The sequence below is a fragment of the Saccopteryx bilineata genome, chromosome 5 (assembly GCF_036850765.1).
Source record: "Saccopteryx bilineata isolate mSacBil1 chromosome 5, mSacBil1_pri_phased_curated, whole genome shotgun sequence".
Lineage (NCBI taxonomy): Eukaryota > Metazoa > Chordata > Mammalia > Chiroptera > Emballonuridae > Saccopteryx > Saccopteryx bilineata.
This window is the reverse complement of record NC_089494.1, coordinates 206011281-206027194: the sequence shown is the minus strand read 5'-3', so window position 1 is coordinate 206027194 and position 15914 is coordinate 206011281. Positions and strand designations below refer to the sequence as shown.

At 38.3% G+C, this 15914-nt stretch overlaps 1 protein-coding gene across 1 annotated transcript in view; it reads left to right on the top strand.

The window, feature by feature from the left end:
- LOC136306625 (uncharacterized) overlaps positions 1-15914 on the top strand; it is a 31533-nt gene that overhangs the window by 4958 nt on the left and 10661 nt on the right. The window contains exon 3 of the mRNA XM_066233080.1: positions 6506-6671. Within this exon, the coding sequence (XP_066089177.1) occupies positions 6506-6671 (166 nt within the window). The remainder of the gene's footprint in view (positions 1-6505; positions 6672-15914) is intronic.

Sequence of the window (15914 nt, the reverse complement as noted above, 5' to 3'; positions counted from 1 at the left end):
CTCAACTGAAAGCCTCTGTTTTATCTGTGAGCAATGCTGCTTTCCTTTGGGGAAACTATTTCTGCCTATACTATAAACAGGTGATTCTAGTGCCAGCTATAGCTCGAGAGAGTCACCTAACTTCTTGTCTACAGGGTGGGCAATACGACTGACGCCAAAGCAAGCAGAGATCTTCTCCAGAATATTTTTAGGGAGGAAGGGAAGAAAGGCTATTTCATAATATTGGTAGTCTGAGACAAGAAGAAAGGAAAAAAGAGAGTGGCCAGTGGCCATATACTGCCTTGTATATAATGAAGCCATCACAGCGAGGTGAGAAGTGTAGAGAGAAAGTCCTGGTGATGTACTAGTCTCAGGTTCTAGTCATCCCATCCATGGGGTCCAGCTGCACCTTTTCACATAGCATAAATTAACTAGTAAATTCTCTTCTGACTTAGACCCCTGCAACCAAACATCCTAACACATTGTGTTTCTGCATAAAATTTATTTCAAAGAAGGCTAACTGCTGCTAAATAAGTTTGAAAATTACTGAACTAAACTACAGTAAGATTATTATTGGTTGAGTCACAGTCTACCAAATGTTGAAGGTCACCTGGTCTTACTTCCTCATTTTCCAAATGCAGAACCTAAGGCAAAGTGACTTCCTAAACATCACCCAGACAGTCAATGGCTAAGACATTGTCAGAAATTGATCTCTGGAAGTTGTTCTCTTCATTAAATGAGCCTGTTGTCTACTTAATTTCTCCCAAAGGTATTTTTAAGAGGCAATTACTTAGAGATACAACCTTAACCTAAAGGAGTAAATCACAACAACGGCATCTTCAGACACTGACTGTTTAGTGGAAAGATATTTGGTGGTATGGAGGCCATAATAGACCTCTTTTTATTTTTGAGCCTCTCACATATTTTTCATATTGGTCCCAAAAATACTCTGAATCTTAGAAGACCAGATATACAGATTTTAACTGTACACATACCTCATTTGATTGTGCTCCACAGATGTTGCATTTATTACAAATTGAAGGAAAGTCCCTCCACCACTAAAATATTACAACTTGCTTTCTGATACTTTATTCAAGTGGTCTAGAACTGAGTTCGCAGTATCTCCATGGTATGCTTGTACTATCTTAATGCTTATAACTCCCAAGTCTACACCTCCAATTTAGAGTTTTTGCTGCACATTTAGGTATATGTTGTCAATTTCCTTCTGGGTATCTCCACCTTAGCAGTCTGCATGTATTTCAAGATCAGTATATCTAAAACTGAGCTGATTGTCTTTCATCCACAATCTATTCGTGACCTTGTGTGACCCTCTTCCATTAAAAATTGTACCGCCATGCTAATGGTTATGCAATCATATAAATGATTACCCAATCTAGAATCCTAGGATTCATCCTTAACTTTCCTCTCCCATCCTTACCACAATCTACCAATGTGACCTCAATATTCTTGTTAATTGATTCTCTCCATTTCAATGTACTACTGTCTTAAGACAGCCTGTCACCATTTACCTGAGCTCTTGCATTTTGTCTATTAATGTATCCCTGCAAAGTATAATCCCAACATCTTCCTAAAATATATTCTATTCATATTACTTTCCTTTTTAAAATCCTTCAATGACTTCCCATAATTTATAAACTACAACCTAATTTCACAAATATATGTCCCTTAATGATCTGCCACTCTTCACCACCACCACCTGCAGCCACTTAACCGTCAGCCTTTCTTTCTGCTTCTCACTTCTGAGACAGGACATGATCTCTTAGATATCTTTGCCCATGCTCTTTCCTCAGCATGGTATGCTCATTCCCATTTTGTCCTCTTCTTGAAATCATCCTTCAAGATTTAGTTCAAGCATCACTTCCTTTGTGAAGCCTTCCCTGAAAGCCCTACTGTGTATTTCCTTAGCACACTGTGCTCACCTATATTACAATAAGTATAAATATATTAACCAGTAAATTCTACATCTAAACTAATTGGAGTTATACCACTAAAACCAAATCATTTGGACTAATTTATTGTGTTTCCTTGTATGTGTGTTCTTTCAAAGAAGGCTAACTACTGCTAAAATAAGTTTGAAAATTACTGAGTTAAACAACAATAAAGCATATTATTGGTTGAATCTTAGTCTTTTAAAGGGAGCATCCCATTTATGGTAATAAACTAGAAAAATTTCCCCCACTGGGTGAATGTTTTGTGTCAAAGCACAGCCCCCACTGAGCCCTTGGCCACATGTCTGTGCAATATGCAAACTGAACAAACGAATCACAATATACTGTAATTATCTATGTACGTATACATCTGTCTTTCACATCCTAGAGTAAGCTCTTTCTTTAGCTCTAGCATATCACATAGTATCTCAATAGTACTCAATACATGATGCTCAAGGAACATTTGTTTAAAAAAGTGATTAAGGCCTTACCTGTGGTGGCGCAGTGGATAAAGTGTCGACCTGGAAATGCTGAGGTCGCCGGTTCGAAACCCTGGGCTTGCCTGGTCAGGGCACATATGGGAGTTGATGCTTCCAGCTCCTCCCCCCGTCTCTCTCTCTCTCTCTCTCTCTCTCTCTCTCTCTCTCTCTCTCTCCTTCTCTCTCTCCTCTCTAAAATGAATAAATAAAATTTTAAAAAAATTAAAAAATAAAAAAGTGGTTAATAATAGCACTTCTCAAAACATGCCATGTGTTCTTAATTTATTAGCAATTAGCTGCTAGTAAAAGAAGTCAGAAATAACATTGACAAACAACATCTTTTTTTCTCACACAAAAGTAGTCTGGAAATAATCCATTCAGAGCTATGTGGCATGTCTATGGTTAGCAGGGACCTTCTCTCTTTAGCTTTGCTGTCTTTATAAAATAGCTTCCTTTCCTTCCTCATAGTCCAATATGGCCATCAGGGCCACCTCATATGCTTGTGCAGTTTGTTTACTGCAAAGGCACCAGACCAAGAGGTGAGTGGGGTCTATATAGTGTGATGTATTGCATCTACTCAGAAGAGGAACTCTTTCTAATTCATCTGCAAGGATGACTGCTTTCTATTCTGTTCAAAAGCACCAAAGAGGTTAATAGAGATATTACAGTCATTGAAATTCCAGCTCTCACATCCATTTTCCTGGCAGGACAAAATTTGCTCCTACCAGTAAGCACTTTCCTAGAAGGCTCACACAAAAATATTTGCTTAGATTTCATTGGCCAATACTTAATGACAGGACATAGCCAGCTAAAAGGGAAGCTGGGAAATAGTGTTTTAGTTAAACACACTGCCACTATAAATAAACTAATGGACAGCCTTGATATAGGTGCAGCATAGATACAATTTAGTACTGCAGTCTCAGATGGCTGATGAGTCTAAAGAAACAGAGTTAAGTCATTGTATTGAGCTTCATAACTAGAAGTTTTACCTTAGCAAAGAAAACTTCTAATTATGTTTATCTAAATTAAAGCAAGACACTTTCATGGTCTGTTTTTAGAAACCAATATTTAGTATCTCTATCGTCTATCTATCTATCTATCTATCTATCTATCTATCATCTCTCTATCTTGATGAAAGTTCAGTAGAGTTTGTTTTTGATATCCCAAACACCATCCACATTTAAATTCTAAGTTGTGGAATAAGAGGGTTCCCTTACATTTTATAAATGGAAGGGGGAAAACTGCTCTTAAGAGAGTCATTCTGCTAACACAAAATATCATTGAAATTTTAGGAGTGTGTGTTATATTTATACTTTTATATCTAGGCCAATGGTAGTGGTAAAGGCTCTCCTTGCCTTTTGTTCAGGGATCTTAATAACCTCAAACATCTTGCTACATTTAGCACATTTCTTTTCCATTCACCTTAGGATCCATCCAGACATGTTCCCTGCATGTACTGACTTTCCCCCTCTGTACTTTTGTTCACATTGTTCTTGATTTCCACTTCTCAACCTTCCATTCTCACATAATTAAAACAAGCACATTTCCAAGCACTAGATCCAATGCTCTTTCTTTCATGAAACCTTACTTGATCCCCTCCTCATCAGATATATCTTCTTTCCATCTGAGCACCCACAGCACTTTGAGAGAAGGGACTCTGATATGTAAACCTTGTGTAGTAGAAATTCTATGGCTTTTGGAGTAAGACAGATCTGGATATAAATTCTGGCTCTGCCACTTACTATATGACCACAGGCAAATTGCTTCACTTCATCTGAAACTTAAGTATAATACGTACTTGCAGCATTGGCATGAAAACAAAGGAAATACTATATGTTAAGTCTGACAATACTAAACAGTGTTTCTTGTCTAAATAAGTATAGTATACAGGTTTGTGCTGATTTATATTAATGCTCTAAAATTTTCAAAGCTACCTTCAAAAAGCAGCTACTGTGCTTTCTTCTGTAAGAGTTTATCAGAAGTAAAAAATCATAAAAATGAAATACATTGACAGTAGAAAATACTCAAAGCATGTGTTTAATTCAAGTAATCTCCTTACAAATAATCTCCAGATAACCATAGCCTAAAAAAATTGTGGAAATACACAGATTTGTTCTTACTAGATGAGGAGGCAGAAATGATATGTTCTGCAACCAATTCTGTCATTAAATAGTTTTAATACCTTTGGCACTTTTCTAGAATTTTCATTTCTCAGCTTCCTGATCTGTCAAAAACAGGATATTATATTCCCTAAACAACATGGAAGATGAACATAATCAAGTGAAAATATTATGAATAATAATAAAATATGTTATGTATTACTCTAGGTTTTGTAGTTATATTATTACAGCAAGACAAATAAATGGTCAAAAGAAGTATATCTTTTTTGGCTCTCTTCCTGCAATGTAATTTTTCATTATCAGCTCCATTTCCTTGTTTTCTGATGGCACAATCCAGTCAGTTCCCCAGACCCAACCTACCCACCTTCCTTACTTTTTTCTTCCTTTATAGTACAGGATTTAGAATTGTCTGATCAAATAAATTAATATTTTTATCTGACCAATCCTTTTGGTGGATAGAAGATTATATGCTAATGCATGGGTTGACCCACATAGCTGCTTTACCAAAAAAACCAAATGTCACTGTGTTCTCATGCTAAAAGCATTGGGGAAGGATATGCTTTTGTTTTTCTGGTTCTTGTTTTCCAAGGCAGCCTGCAATTCTGTGTAGACAGGATGAGCTAGAGATTGAAATCACAGAAAGATTATATGACATTACCCCAGGCCTCACACAGATATGTGAATCTTTTGCTAAAGTTACAGCTAGTTGCTATGGGGACGATTTTTTAGATAAGAAATTTCCACAAAATTCCAAATTTGCAAAAAATATAAATGTTCAACTTTTAGATTATTTTTGTTTTTCTTTTTACTATATGCTTTTTAATTACCATATCAGTGCATTCGATAGAGAAGAAGGAATGCCTAAAGAAGCAAAGAGGTGGAAAGACACAGTACATTTTATCAAGATTTCACTAGCTGGTATGTTATTCTGAAAGCATGCAATGTATCATAATATTCATAATATTTGGATATTTCGTGTGCTCTAAATTTTCTATTTGAAGAATTTTTGTATTTCTTTCAGAAACCAACATCGTTCTAGGATTTTTCCCTGTCAATAAAGGACGTTTAGTGTACAGCCTCTAAAAATATGTTCTATACTGTGCTGAAGAGACTATAGAACTAGCTACACTATTGGGATGATGCCAGAGTGAGGGGTTCTTTCCCACAGAAATGAAGATGGCTGTTGGCTGACTTACCCCATCGCATGTGAAGAGTTTGAACAGCAAGAGAAAGAATGGTGGATAGGCCGCTACAGATGAAACAAAGAGAACAGGAGGCACTAAGGAGGTTCTGCTAACATATTGGATATCCAGCTAACATATTGGAGCTAGACACACAGTCTCCTCCATCTGGTGTGAAAAAAAAAAAGTGCAGGGTTGCACTTGAGACCCAGCAACCTATCCATCAGTAAACTGTGCTCTAGTAAATGTCAAGCTCTAGTCCATCTGGTTGGCCATTCTTCCTTCCTGGGGCTCTAGTGAGTAAGAGGTCCAACAGAGAAAGAGTTCAATTCAACACTTTCTCAAGTTAGAGAGAAGCTGAAGTCTTTTTCTCTGTCTTTAGGAGAAAAGGAGATGAGTTTACTCTTAACTTGTGAAAGACTACCAGAAATATGTGACTGATGAAGGAATAGGAGTGCCATTGAATGGAAGCATTTTGCAGGAGACTGGAGGTACAGCATTCACTTGTAGAATTAAGACCTGGCAAAACTAGGCTTTTACCATATAATCTTCCTAATATTGGGGTGACTCACAATAGATAATACTGAATTTGGGCCCTGGATTAGAATGATAACAGTTTTTGCTTCAGAAATCTAGCTCAATGACTTGTGCATATAAAGACTTAATAACTGTTCAGTAAAATATAGACTTCAGTATTGTTTATGTCCTTAAGGACTTTGTTTGTTAAGCCTTGGTATTATAATCTATTATCTGACTGTTTAGTTTATATTTTTAAAGATTTTATTTATTCATTTTAGAGAGAAGATAGAAGGGGAGAGAGATACAAGGTGGAGGAGAGAGATACAAGGTGGGGAGGAGCAGACAGCATCAACTCCCATATATGCCTTGGCCAAGCAAGTCCAGGGGTTCAAACAGGCAACCTCTATGCTCCAGATCAATGCTTTATCCACTGTGCCCCCACAGGTCAGACTATTTTAGTTTTTATTTGGTTGGTAAATTGAGTTTTACTTGGTATGTCATTGAAGTTAGTTTCCATAAATCATCTTGTGCAAGAAGCTTGCCCAGAGACACACCGTGTGACAGGGCAGGTAAACTAGATGTTAGTATTTTCCAGCAGATATTCCACTCATTAAATAATTTACATGTTGAAATATGAGACTTATATAATCTAAAATAACTCTTTAAATGTCAAACATTGTTTTTTTTTAACTAATACCAACTGCTGATACACCCACACAAAACAAATTTGGTGAACTTATACCAGCTGACCTTTAAAATAGTCATTAGTTAGAGAAATTATACTCTTTTCTGCAACAGGAATAATGTTGTTGTGTTCTTTCTAGAATCATACTCCATTTTTTAAATTGAACTCGTCTATATTGGTGGCCTAATCCTCCCTAATAATCAAGAAAACACAATATTTCCTTTTGTGTGTGTGTGACAGAGACAGAGAGAGGGTCAGACAAGGGACAGACAGACAGGAAGGGAGAGATATGAGAAGCATCAATTCTTCATTATGGCTCCTTAGTTGTTCATTGATTGCTGTCTCATATGTGCTTAGACCGGGGGCTACAGCTGAACCAGTGACTACTTGCTCAAGCCAGCGATCTTTGGGCTTCAAGCAAGCGACCTTTGGGCTCAAGCCAGCGGCCATGCGGTCATGTCTATGATCCCACATTCAAGCCAGCAACCCCGTGCTCAAGCTGGTGAGCCCATGCTCAAGTCAGATGAGCCCACGCTCAAGCTCGTGACCTTGGAACTTTGAACCTGGGTCCTCTGTGTTCCAGTCCAATCCTCTATCCACTGTGCCATGGCCTGGTCAGGCCACAATATTTCTAATGTTTCAAATCATTTAATTTCTTCTTTTTTTTTTCTTTTTTAAACAAGAGAGAAAGAGAGAGAGTCAGAGAGAGGGACAGATAGGAATAGACAGACAGGAAGGGAAAGAGATGAGAAGCATCAGTTCTTTGTTGTGGCACCTTAGTTGTTCATTGATTGCTTTCTCATATGTGCTTTGACCAGGGGGCTCCAGCTGAGCCAGTGACCCCTTGCTCAAGCCAGTGACCTTGGTCTCAAGCCAATGATCTTTGAGCTCAAGCCAGTGACCATGGGATCATGTCTATGATTCCATGCTCAAGCCAACAACCCCGCGTTCAAGCTGGTGAGCACACTCTGAAGCCAAATTAGCTTGTGCTCAAGACAGCGACCTTGAGGTTTTGAAACTGGGTCCTCTGCATCCCAGGTTGATGCTCTATCCACTGTGCCACCACTTAGGCTATTTCTTTTCCATATATAATATTATATTCCCTCTATAGCTATACTGTGCTGTTTTACTGGGGAAATAGTGGTGTGGTGGAAGCACTTTTCATGAGACTGGAGGTTCAGCATTCACTCATGGAATCAAGACCTGGCAAAACTTGACCTTTGTCATATACCCTTCCTAATATATAGCCTGGTAAGTCACAGGGAAACTGTCATTTCCTTGAAGGTCATATATTTTGCTATTGTTGTTCTTAATAGCCTTTTATTAATGAATTTCAATTGTAAAGAATACAGACAAGCAAAAATAAAAACATTTCAGATTTAACTATTTTAATTGAATAGACCTACAAACATGATTGTTTTGGACAGAATTTTTGAAACGGAGCAGTCTTTTGAATGACTCATGCTAATTACACATTTTAGTAATTTGTGTTCTTTTGTTAACCATTCAGTTCCTTCTTTCTGTCAACCTGAATTTACAAGTTAGGATTCCACCATATGATATGATTTAAGAGAATTGCAAAACTATTTTCCCCACTGCTTCTTATAATGTCTGAAAATTAGCCATAGGGATTCAGTTTGCTGAAAATAAAAGCCTTTCTAAAACACTACATTAAATGTACATCATATTAAATTAGTGTGCTCTAATACCTGCTATGTAGAAAGCTACTTCCAAGATTTTCAGGATATAGGGCAGGGGTTGGGAACCTTTTTGGCTGAGAGAGCTATGAACGCCACATATTTTAAAATGTAATTCCATGAGAGCCATACAACAACCCATGTACATTACGCATTATCCAATAAAAATTTGGTGTTGTCCCAGAGGACAGCTGTGATTGGCTCCAGCCACCTGCAACCATGAACATGAGCGGTAGGAAATGAATGGACTGTAATACATGAGAATGTTTTATATTTTTAACATTTTTTTTTAATTAAAGATTTGTCTGTGAGCCAAATGCAGCCATCAAAAGAGCCATATCTGGCTCATGAGCCATAGGTTCCTGACCCCTGATATAGGGAGAGGTGATATTTTGTGGTCAAATATATACAAGAAATGCTATCCCCTGTACTTCTCTTGAAAATTCACAATACTTTTAAGGTTAGTAAAGAAACTGAAATGTCTTACCTAAATAAATATGTTTAACTTCATTTAACCCAGTGTTTTCTCAGATATATTGACCACAGAATCCTGTTTTCTTAACAACCATAAATGTCTTTTGCTATCAGTACTCTGAAACATACTTGGGGAAGCATTACCTAAACCTATAACCAGCAAAGTCTTGCTCTAGAATCAAAGAACTAGAAAGATGTAAATGTGTGTTAATAATAATGTATCTTAAGCCTCAGGTTTTTCAGAGGAAGAAATTGACCAATAAAAGTAAAATGAAGTCACTTAAATAATAAAGCCAAGATAAAAATCCATATTTCATTTCTTATCTGATACCTGGGAACTCAGACAATACACTTCTATAATTCTACAACTAAAATAAAACAAATTCTTTAATCAAAATGCTATAGATTTTGTCTAAAAAAACCTGTGTAAACAGAGCAAATAAGAAATGGCCTCTTATAGGAGGAGAGAGTATGAGTTCTTTTTCTTTTTTTCTTTTTTCTTTTTTTTTTTTGACTAGACAGGGGAACAGATAGAGACAGACAGAAAGGAAGAAGGATGAGAAGCATCAGTTCTTTGTGACTCACAGTTGTTCACTGATTGCTTTCTCATATGTGCCTTGATTGGGGAGCTATAGTAGAGTGAGTGACCCCTTGCTCAAGCCAGCAACCTTGGGCTCAAGCCAGCAACCTTTGGGCTCAAGCTAGCGACCATGGGGTCATGTCTATGATCCTATGCTGAAGCCACCGACTCCACATGCAACCTGGGTGCTCATGCTGGTGAGTCTGTACTCAAGCCAGCAACCTTGGGGTTTCGAACCTGGGTTCTCTGCATTGCGGTTTGACGCTCTATCCACTGCACCACCCCCTGGTCAAGTGGGAGAGTGTGAGTGCTTGAGGTTTATGTTTGTTTATAAAAATGAGATCAATCCATAGGAAATACTTGAAATCTTTTTCCCCTTAACTTTATATTGTTAATATATTTTCATGACATTAAATATAATTCTAGAGCACGGTTCTCAACCACATCAGTCCCAACACTCCCCTTTATAGCAAATATTTTGTAATACCATCTTTATTCTGATATGAAATGCATAGATAATATATATATTGTGTGTATATAAATAATTTATTAAAAAGCAATATAGTGCCTTAGCTTTAATATATAGGGTCATTAAAAGTGAAACAATTGGCCCTGGCCGGTTGGCTCAGCGGTAGAGCGACGGCCTGGCGTGGGGAGGACCCGGGTTCGATTCCCGGCCAGGGCACATAGGAGAAGCGCCCATTTGCTTCTCCATCCCCCCCCTCCTTCCTCTCTGTCTTTCTCTTCCCCTCCCGCAGCCAAGGCTCCATTGGAGCAAAGATGGCCCGGGCGCTGGGGATGGCTCCTTGGCCTCTGCCCCAGGCACTAGAGTGGCTCTGGTCTCGGCAGAGCGACGCCCCGGAGGGGCAGAGCATCGCCCCTGGTGGGCGTGCCGGGTGGATCCCGGTCGGGCGCATGCAGGAGTCTGTCTGACTGTCTCTCCCTGTTTCCAGCTTCAGAAAAATACACACACACAAAAAAAAAGTGAAACAATTTATAACGAAAAAATATATGAAATGCTCAGACATAACTTTATTAGAGAACAGAATAAAGAAGTTAGATGCTTGTAGCTCTAATGAGAATGCCATGTGTACAAAAGCAGACTGATTTATAGCTGTGTTGATTCATCATAGAAGTGACACTATCATGAGTCACATGATTTTACCAAAACGATGAACTACTTTTAGTAAAATTCCAAGCAAAACAAAATTATTTTTTCTGTTTGTATAATAACTACATTCTTAGAATATTCATATTAACACCATGAGAAAGATTGTTTTAAGTAAGATAGGCCTGACCTGTGGTGCAGTGGATAAAGCCTTGACCTAGAATGCTGAGGTCACCAGTTCAAAACGCTGGGCTTGCCTGGTCAAGTCACATATGAGAGTTGATGCTTCCTGCTTCTTTCCTGTGTCTCTGTCTCTGTCTCTCTCTTTCCCCTCTCTAAAGTGAATAAATAAAAAATCTTAAAAATAAAAAAATAAGTAAAATGGAATTAAGGTCTAGGTTCAGATCACTTACTCAGGTTTTTCTAGACATTCTAGACACTCATGCAGTAAAACCTACATGAATGTTCTATTGTATCTATGAAGCATACTTGGGGAAGCATTACCTGAATCCATAATCATGTAAGCGAAACTACATGACTATCTAGACTGGGACATTTGAAAACCATGTAGGAAACCTGGGCATGCATTATTTTATGTACGGGACTTTCCTGAGATTCTAGAATCTCTAGCTTCCCTAACCCCTGTCCACTAATCTCAAGTATCACTTCTCATTTCTACTTTCATGACTGAGATGTCTAAATATCTGCAGTACAAACTCAAAATGCACCCCCATCTATGAACAGAGACATACTAATTAAGAACCACTGTTGTAAAATATACTATAAAGATTGCTTAGCATTTCATTAAATTAATATAGCATGAGTGGATTACTAACTATTCACTAAATTCAAGGATGCAGTCTCCTTAAATCACTTAATCATCACAATAGGAACTACTTTCTAAGAGCTCACACTGTCTCAGTGACATTTATATTTTCTTATTTAACCTTTATAATCACCACATAAAGGTAAGTAGTAGTATTATCTTTCCCCATGTTGCAGATGAGAAACCTGAGACTCAAAGATGTCAAATAACTTTCTTCAAGGTAATCAGGAGCCAAATCCAGGTCTTACTGATATTTATTCAAGTCCGTGTGCTTAGCCAGACAATATATTAACAGTTAAGTTTTTATTACTTCTTAGAGTAGTCATTCTCTTTCTTTCTTGTTTTTTTCTATTTTGTGACAGAGAGAAAGAAAGTCAGAGAGAGGGACAGATAGGGACAGACAGGAAAGGAGAGAGATGAGAAGCATCAATTCTTCATTGTGGCACTTCAGTTGTTTATAGATTGCTTTCTCATATGTGCCTTGACCAGGGGCTCCAGCTGAACCAGCGACTCCTTGCTCAAGCCAGAGACCTTGAACTCAAGCCAGCAACCTTGGGGTTTCAAACCTGGGTCCCCTGCGTCCTCCCAGTCTGACGCTCTATCCACTGTGCCACTGGCTGGTCAGGCAGTCACTCTCTTTCTGTTGATTCTTTTCCTACCACTGATGCCACTTTTCTTCCTAACTGCCTTTCTTTCTGATTTTTCTGAAACAATTCTTTTCTGGAAACAGGAGACTGGTCCCCACTTCCTCCTCTCTCTGCCTTTTAAAGTAGAGATCTGTATTAGATTTGGATGTACTACAATTGGTTCTAATTAATACCTCAGCCGTCAAGCTGTCTCTAAATGAATGACTCAATATAACTGAGCAAATTCAATTTTTAAATGAGTTTAAAATTTTTTAACCTGAATGAACATGTTCAGGGAGTGTACTCTTACATGTCAATTACCTATTTTTCCTCACCAGACATTCACTTTTTAAACCACAGGATGGTTGCCTTCACCCCTCCTATTGTCATCTGAAAAATATTGTATCAGTGGATATGAATGACCTCCTCATTAGTGGAGTGTTTTTTTTCTCCGTTACTAGGCTGGAAGTAATTTGTTTCCTCTATGATACATTGTAATGCTTATGCATAGTAAACTCACAGTAAATATCTATTGAGTTACTACATTAAGCTGAGTTCAATCTAATTCAGCACAATAATTAGAAACCAAACATGAACAGACTTCCTAATTTAGAACCTTTGTGTTTTGTTTCCACATCTATAAAATGAGCTGAATTCATAGGATTGTTGTAAAGACCCAATGAGATATTTGTGAGTGTTGCTGGAACTATATATACTAGCACATAGGAGACATTTGAAAAGAGTAGCTTTTTTTTCTACTCTATCCTTTCCCTACAACCCCCTTCCCTTCACAGCGGGCTTTGAGCCAAAGGGTTGAAGATTAGAATTTTTAACTGTTGTTTTTTTTTTACAAGAGGGACAAGAAGGGGTAGGGGAAGAAGAGAGATGAGAAACATCAACTCATAATTGCTTTACTTTCGTTATTTATTTATTTATAACAGAGACAGAGAGAAGGACAGTTAAGGACAGACAGACAGGAAGGGAGATCACTTCTTCATTTTGTCACCTTTGTTGTTCATTGACTGCTTTCTCATTTATGCCTTGATCCAGGGGTTACAGCAGAGTGAGTGACCCCATGCTCAAGCCAGCAAATTAGGGTTTAAGCCAGTGAACTTGGGATCATGTCAATGATCCTGCACTCAAGCTGGCAAGCTGGCACTCAAGCCAACAAGCCTGTGCTCCAGCTGGCAACCTCAGAGTTTTGAAATGGGGCTCTCAGCATCTCAGGCTGAAACTCAATCCACTGCCAGGCCAAATTTTGAACTTTATGTACATAGTATCATACATACAGGATTTTTTTCCTCTATGACATATATATGGAAATTGATGCAATGGCTGGTCACAATTAACAAACTTTATTTTATGTTATTCTTACTTTTATAATAGATACAGAACCCATTTTCCTAATTAGGAATGAAAGAAAAAACTAGAGCATATAGTCCTGGCCAGTGTCTCAGTTGGTTAGAGTCATCCCAATATGCCAAGCTTGTGGGTTAGATCTCCAATCAGGGCACATAGAAATAACAAATGAATGCATAAACAAGTGGAACAACAAATCAATTTCTCTCTCTTTCTCTCTCTTTCTCTCTCGCTCTCTGTCTCCCCCTTCCTCCCTCCCTTCCCTCTTCCTTTTTCTCTCTAAAACTCAATAGAAAAAGGAAGTAGCACAGTGGATAGAGCATCAACCTGGGACACTGAGGACCCAGGTTCAAAACTCTGAGGTTACTGGCCTTTGTGTGGGCTCATCCAGCTTGAGCATGGGGTCATAGACATGACTCCATGGTCACTGGCTTGAGCCCAAAGGTTGGTAGCTTGAGCCCAAGGTTGCTGACTTGAGCAAGGGTCACTGGCTCAGCTGGTCAAGGCACATAATAGAAGCAATCAATGAACAAGTAAAGTGCTGTAGCTACAAACTGATGCTTCTCATCTCTCTCGCTTCTCTGCTCTGTCTCTATCTGCCTCTCTCTCACTAAAAAAAAAAATCAATAGAAAAAAAAAAAGCTAAAGTGTATCGTACCCTCATAGTATAGACTAACTTTTTCATCTGTTACTATATGTGTGTATGTCTTGAGAAAATGTTCAGCTTATGCAATGTGAAGGACTAGGGCATTCTTGTTGATAATTGCCAAGGAAAGAGCTAATCCTCAGACAGGAAAATTTTACTGATTTGGTGGGCCCCCAATAAATATAAAATGAGATTTGATCTCCAAAAGTCAAGTCAGAATGTTTGAAAATGTACTTTTGATTAATGACTGTTAAAGATGATTAGACGACTCCCATGATTCACCATATGGTAGCAAGTCGAGAGCCAAGAAGGAAGGACATAGATAAAGATCTCTTTGGTTTTTAATTTTCTTTTTTTTCCCATCCAGCACATGAGCTTTGAAGCCAAGGTATAACTTCAGCACAGATTATACAAATGCATGCTATTATTTAGGTATATTTATCTTTTGTTATCTCCCAATCTTAAGTAAACGATTTTAGCTGTGTTACAGGAAGCAGGAGCAGTGCCAGAAGGAGGACCGACACCTCCTCCAGCTGCCCCACCCCAGTATGGTTATCTCAGTGTCAATCAGTTTAAATTTAAAGATCCCAATGGCTGGGGAAAGGAAGGGGGAAAAGGCAGGACCATGTGGCTCAATTATCTCCTGATTATCAAGAAATTTTTCTAATGCTAAAGTTGGAAGACCTGTAAATAGTTATATTTACAAAAATATAACTATTTTTGTAAAGAAAAACAGAATCCTGACACAAACGTTTCATTGGTCTCTCCTCCAAGCCTTCCCAACATATGGTGCTCAGTAAGAATTTGAAGAATGGATAAATAAGACAGTATATACTTATTGAGATTTGTCTTACTTTGTTACTATCACTGTGTTTCATAGCCTGCTGGTAGAGTACAGGTAAGTTTATTGAAGTTCAACTCAATACCCATTGAGGTCCTTCTATAATCAAGGAGCTCAGCTAGTTGCTCTGGGAGACACAAGTATGGATAAGATATAGCATCTTGCTTTAAGAAGCTAAAATTCCAGTGGCAGAGATGGACACAGACATAAATATCTCTTTCTTTAATGTTGATTTTAGAGATATCTGAAGTTCCCCAATTCATTACTTTTCTCTCTTTTTGCAAGCATTTTCATTTTCTCTCTCTGTTAAGAATATTTGTTCTTTATCTTCCTTGCCTGATTTACTCCCTCAACACCATTCTTATAACCTTTCGTACTAACAATTCTCATTGCTCTAAAAGCTCTTTCCTCTCTCTTTTAAACAAGCTGTCAGTATAGCCTTCTTGATTGTATGGAGAAAAGACTTTACAGGAAGCTTTTCTTTTTTTTAATTTTATATATATATTTTTAATTTTTTTTATTTTAGTGAGAGATAGACAGGAGCAGACAGAGAGAAAGAGCACCTTAGTTGTTCATTGACTGCTTTCTCATATGTGCCTTGACTAGGGGGCTCCCCCTGAGCCAGTGACCCCTTGTTCAAGCCAGCAACCTTGGGCTTCATGCCAGCGACCTTTGGGCTTAAGCCAGGGACCATGGAGTTATGTCTATGTTCTCATGCTCAAGCCAGCAACCCCATGCTCAAGCTGGTGGGCCCTCACTCAAGCTGGTGACCTTGGGGTTTCAAACCTGGGTTTGCAGCATCCAAGGTTCACGCTGTATCCACTGTACCACCACCTGGTCACGCT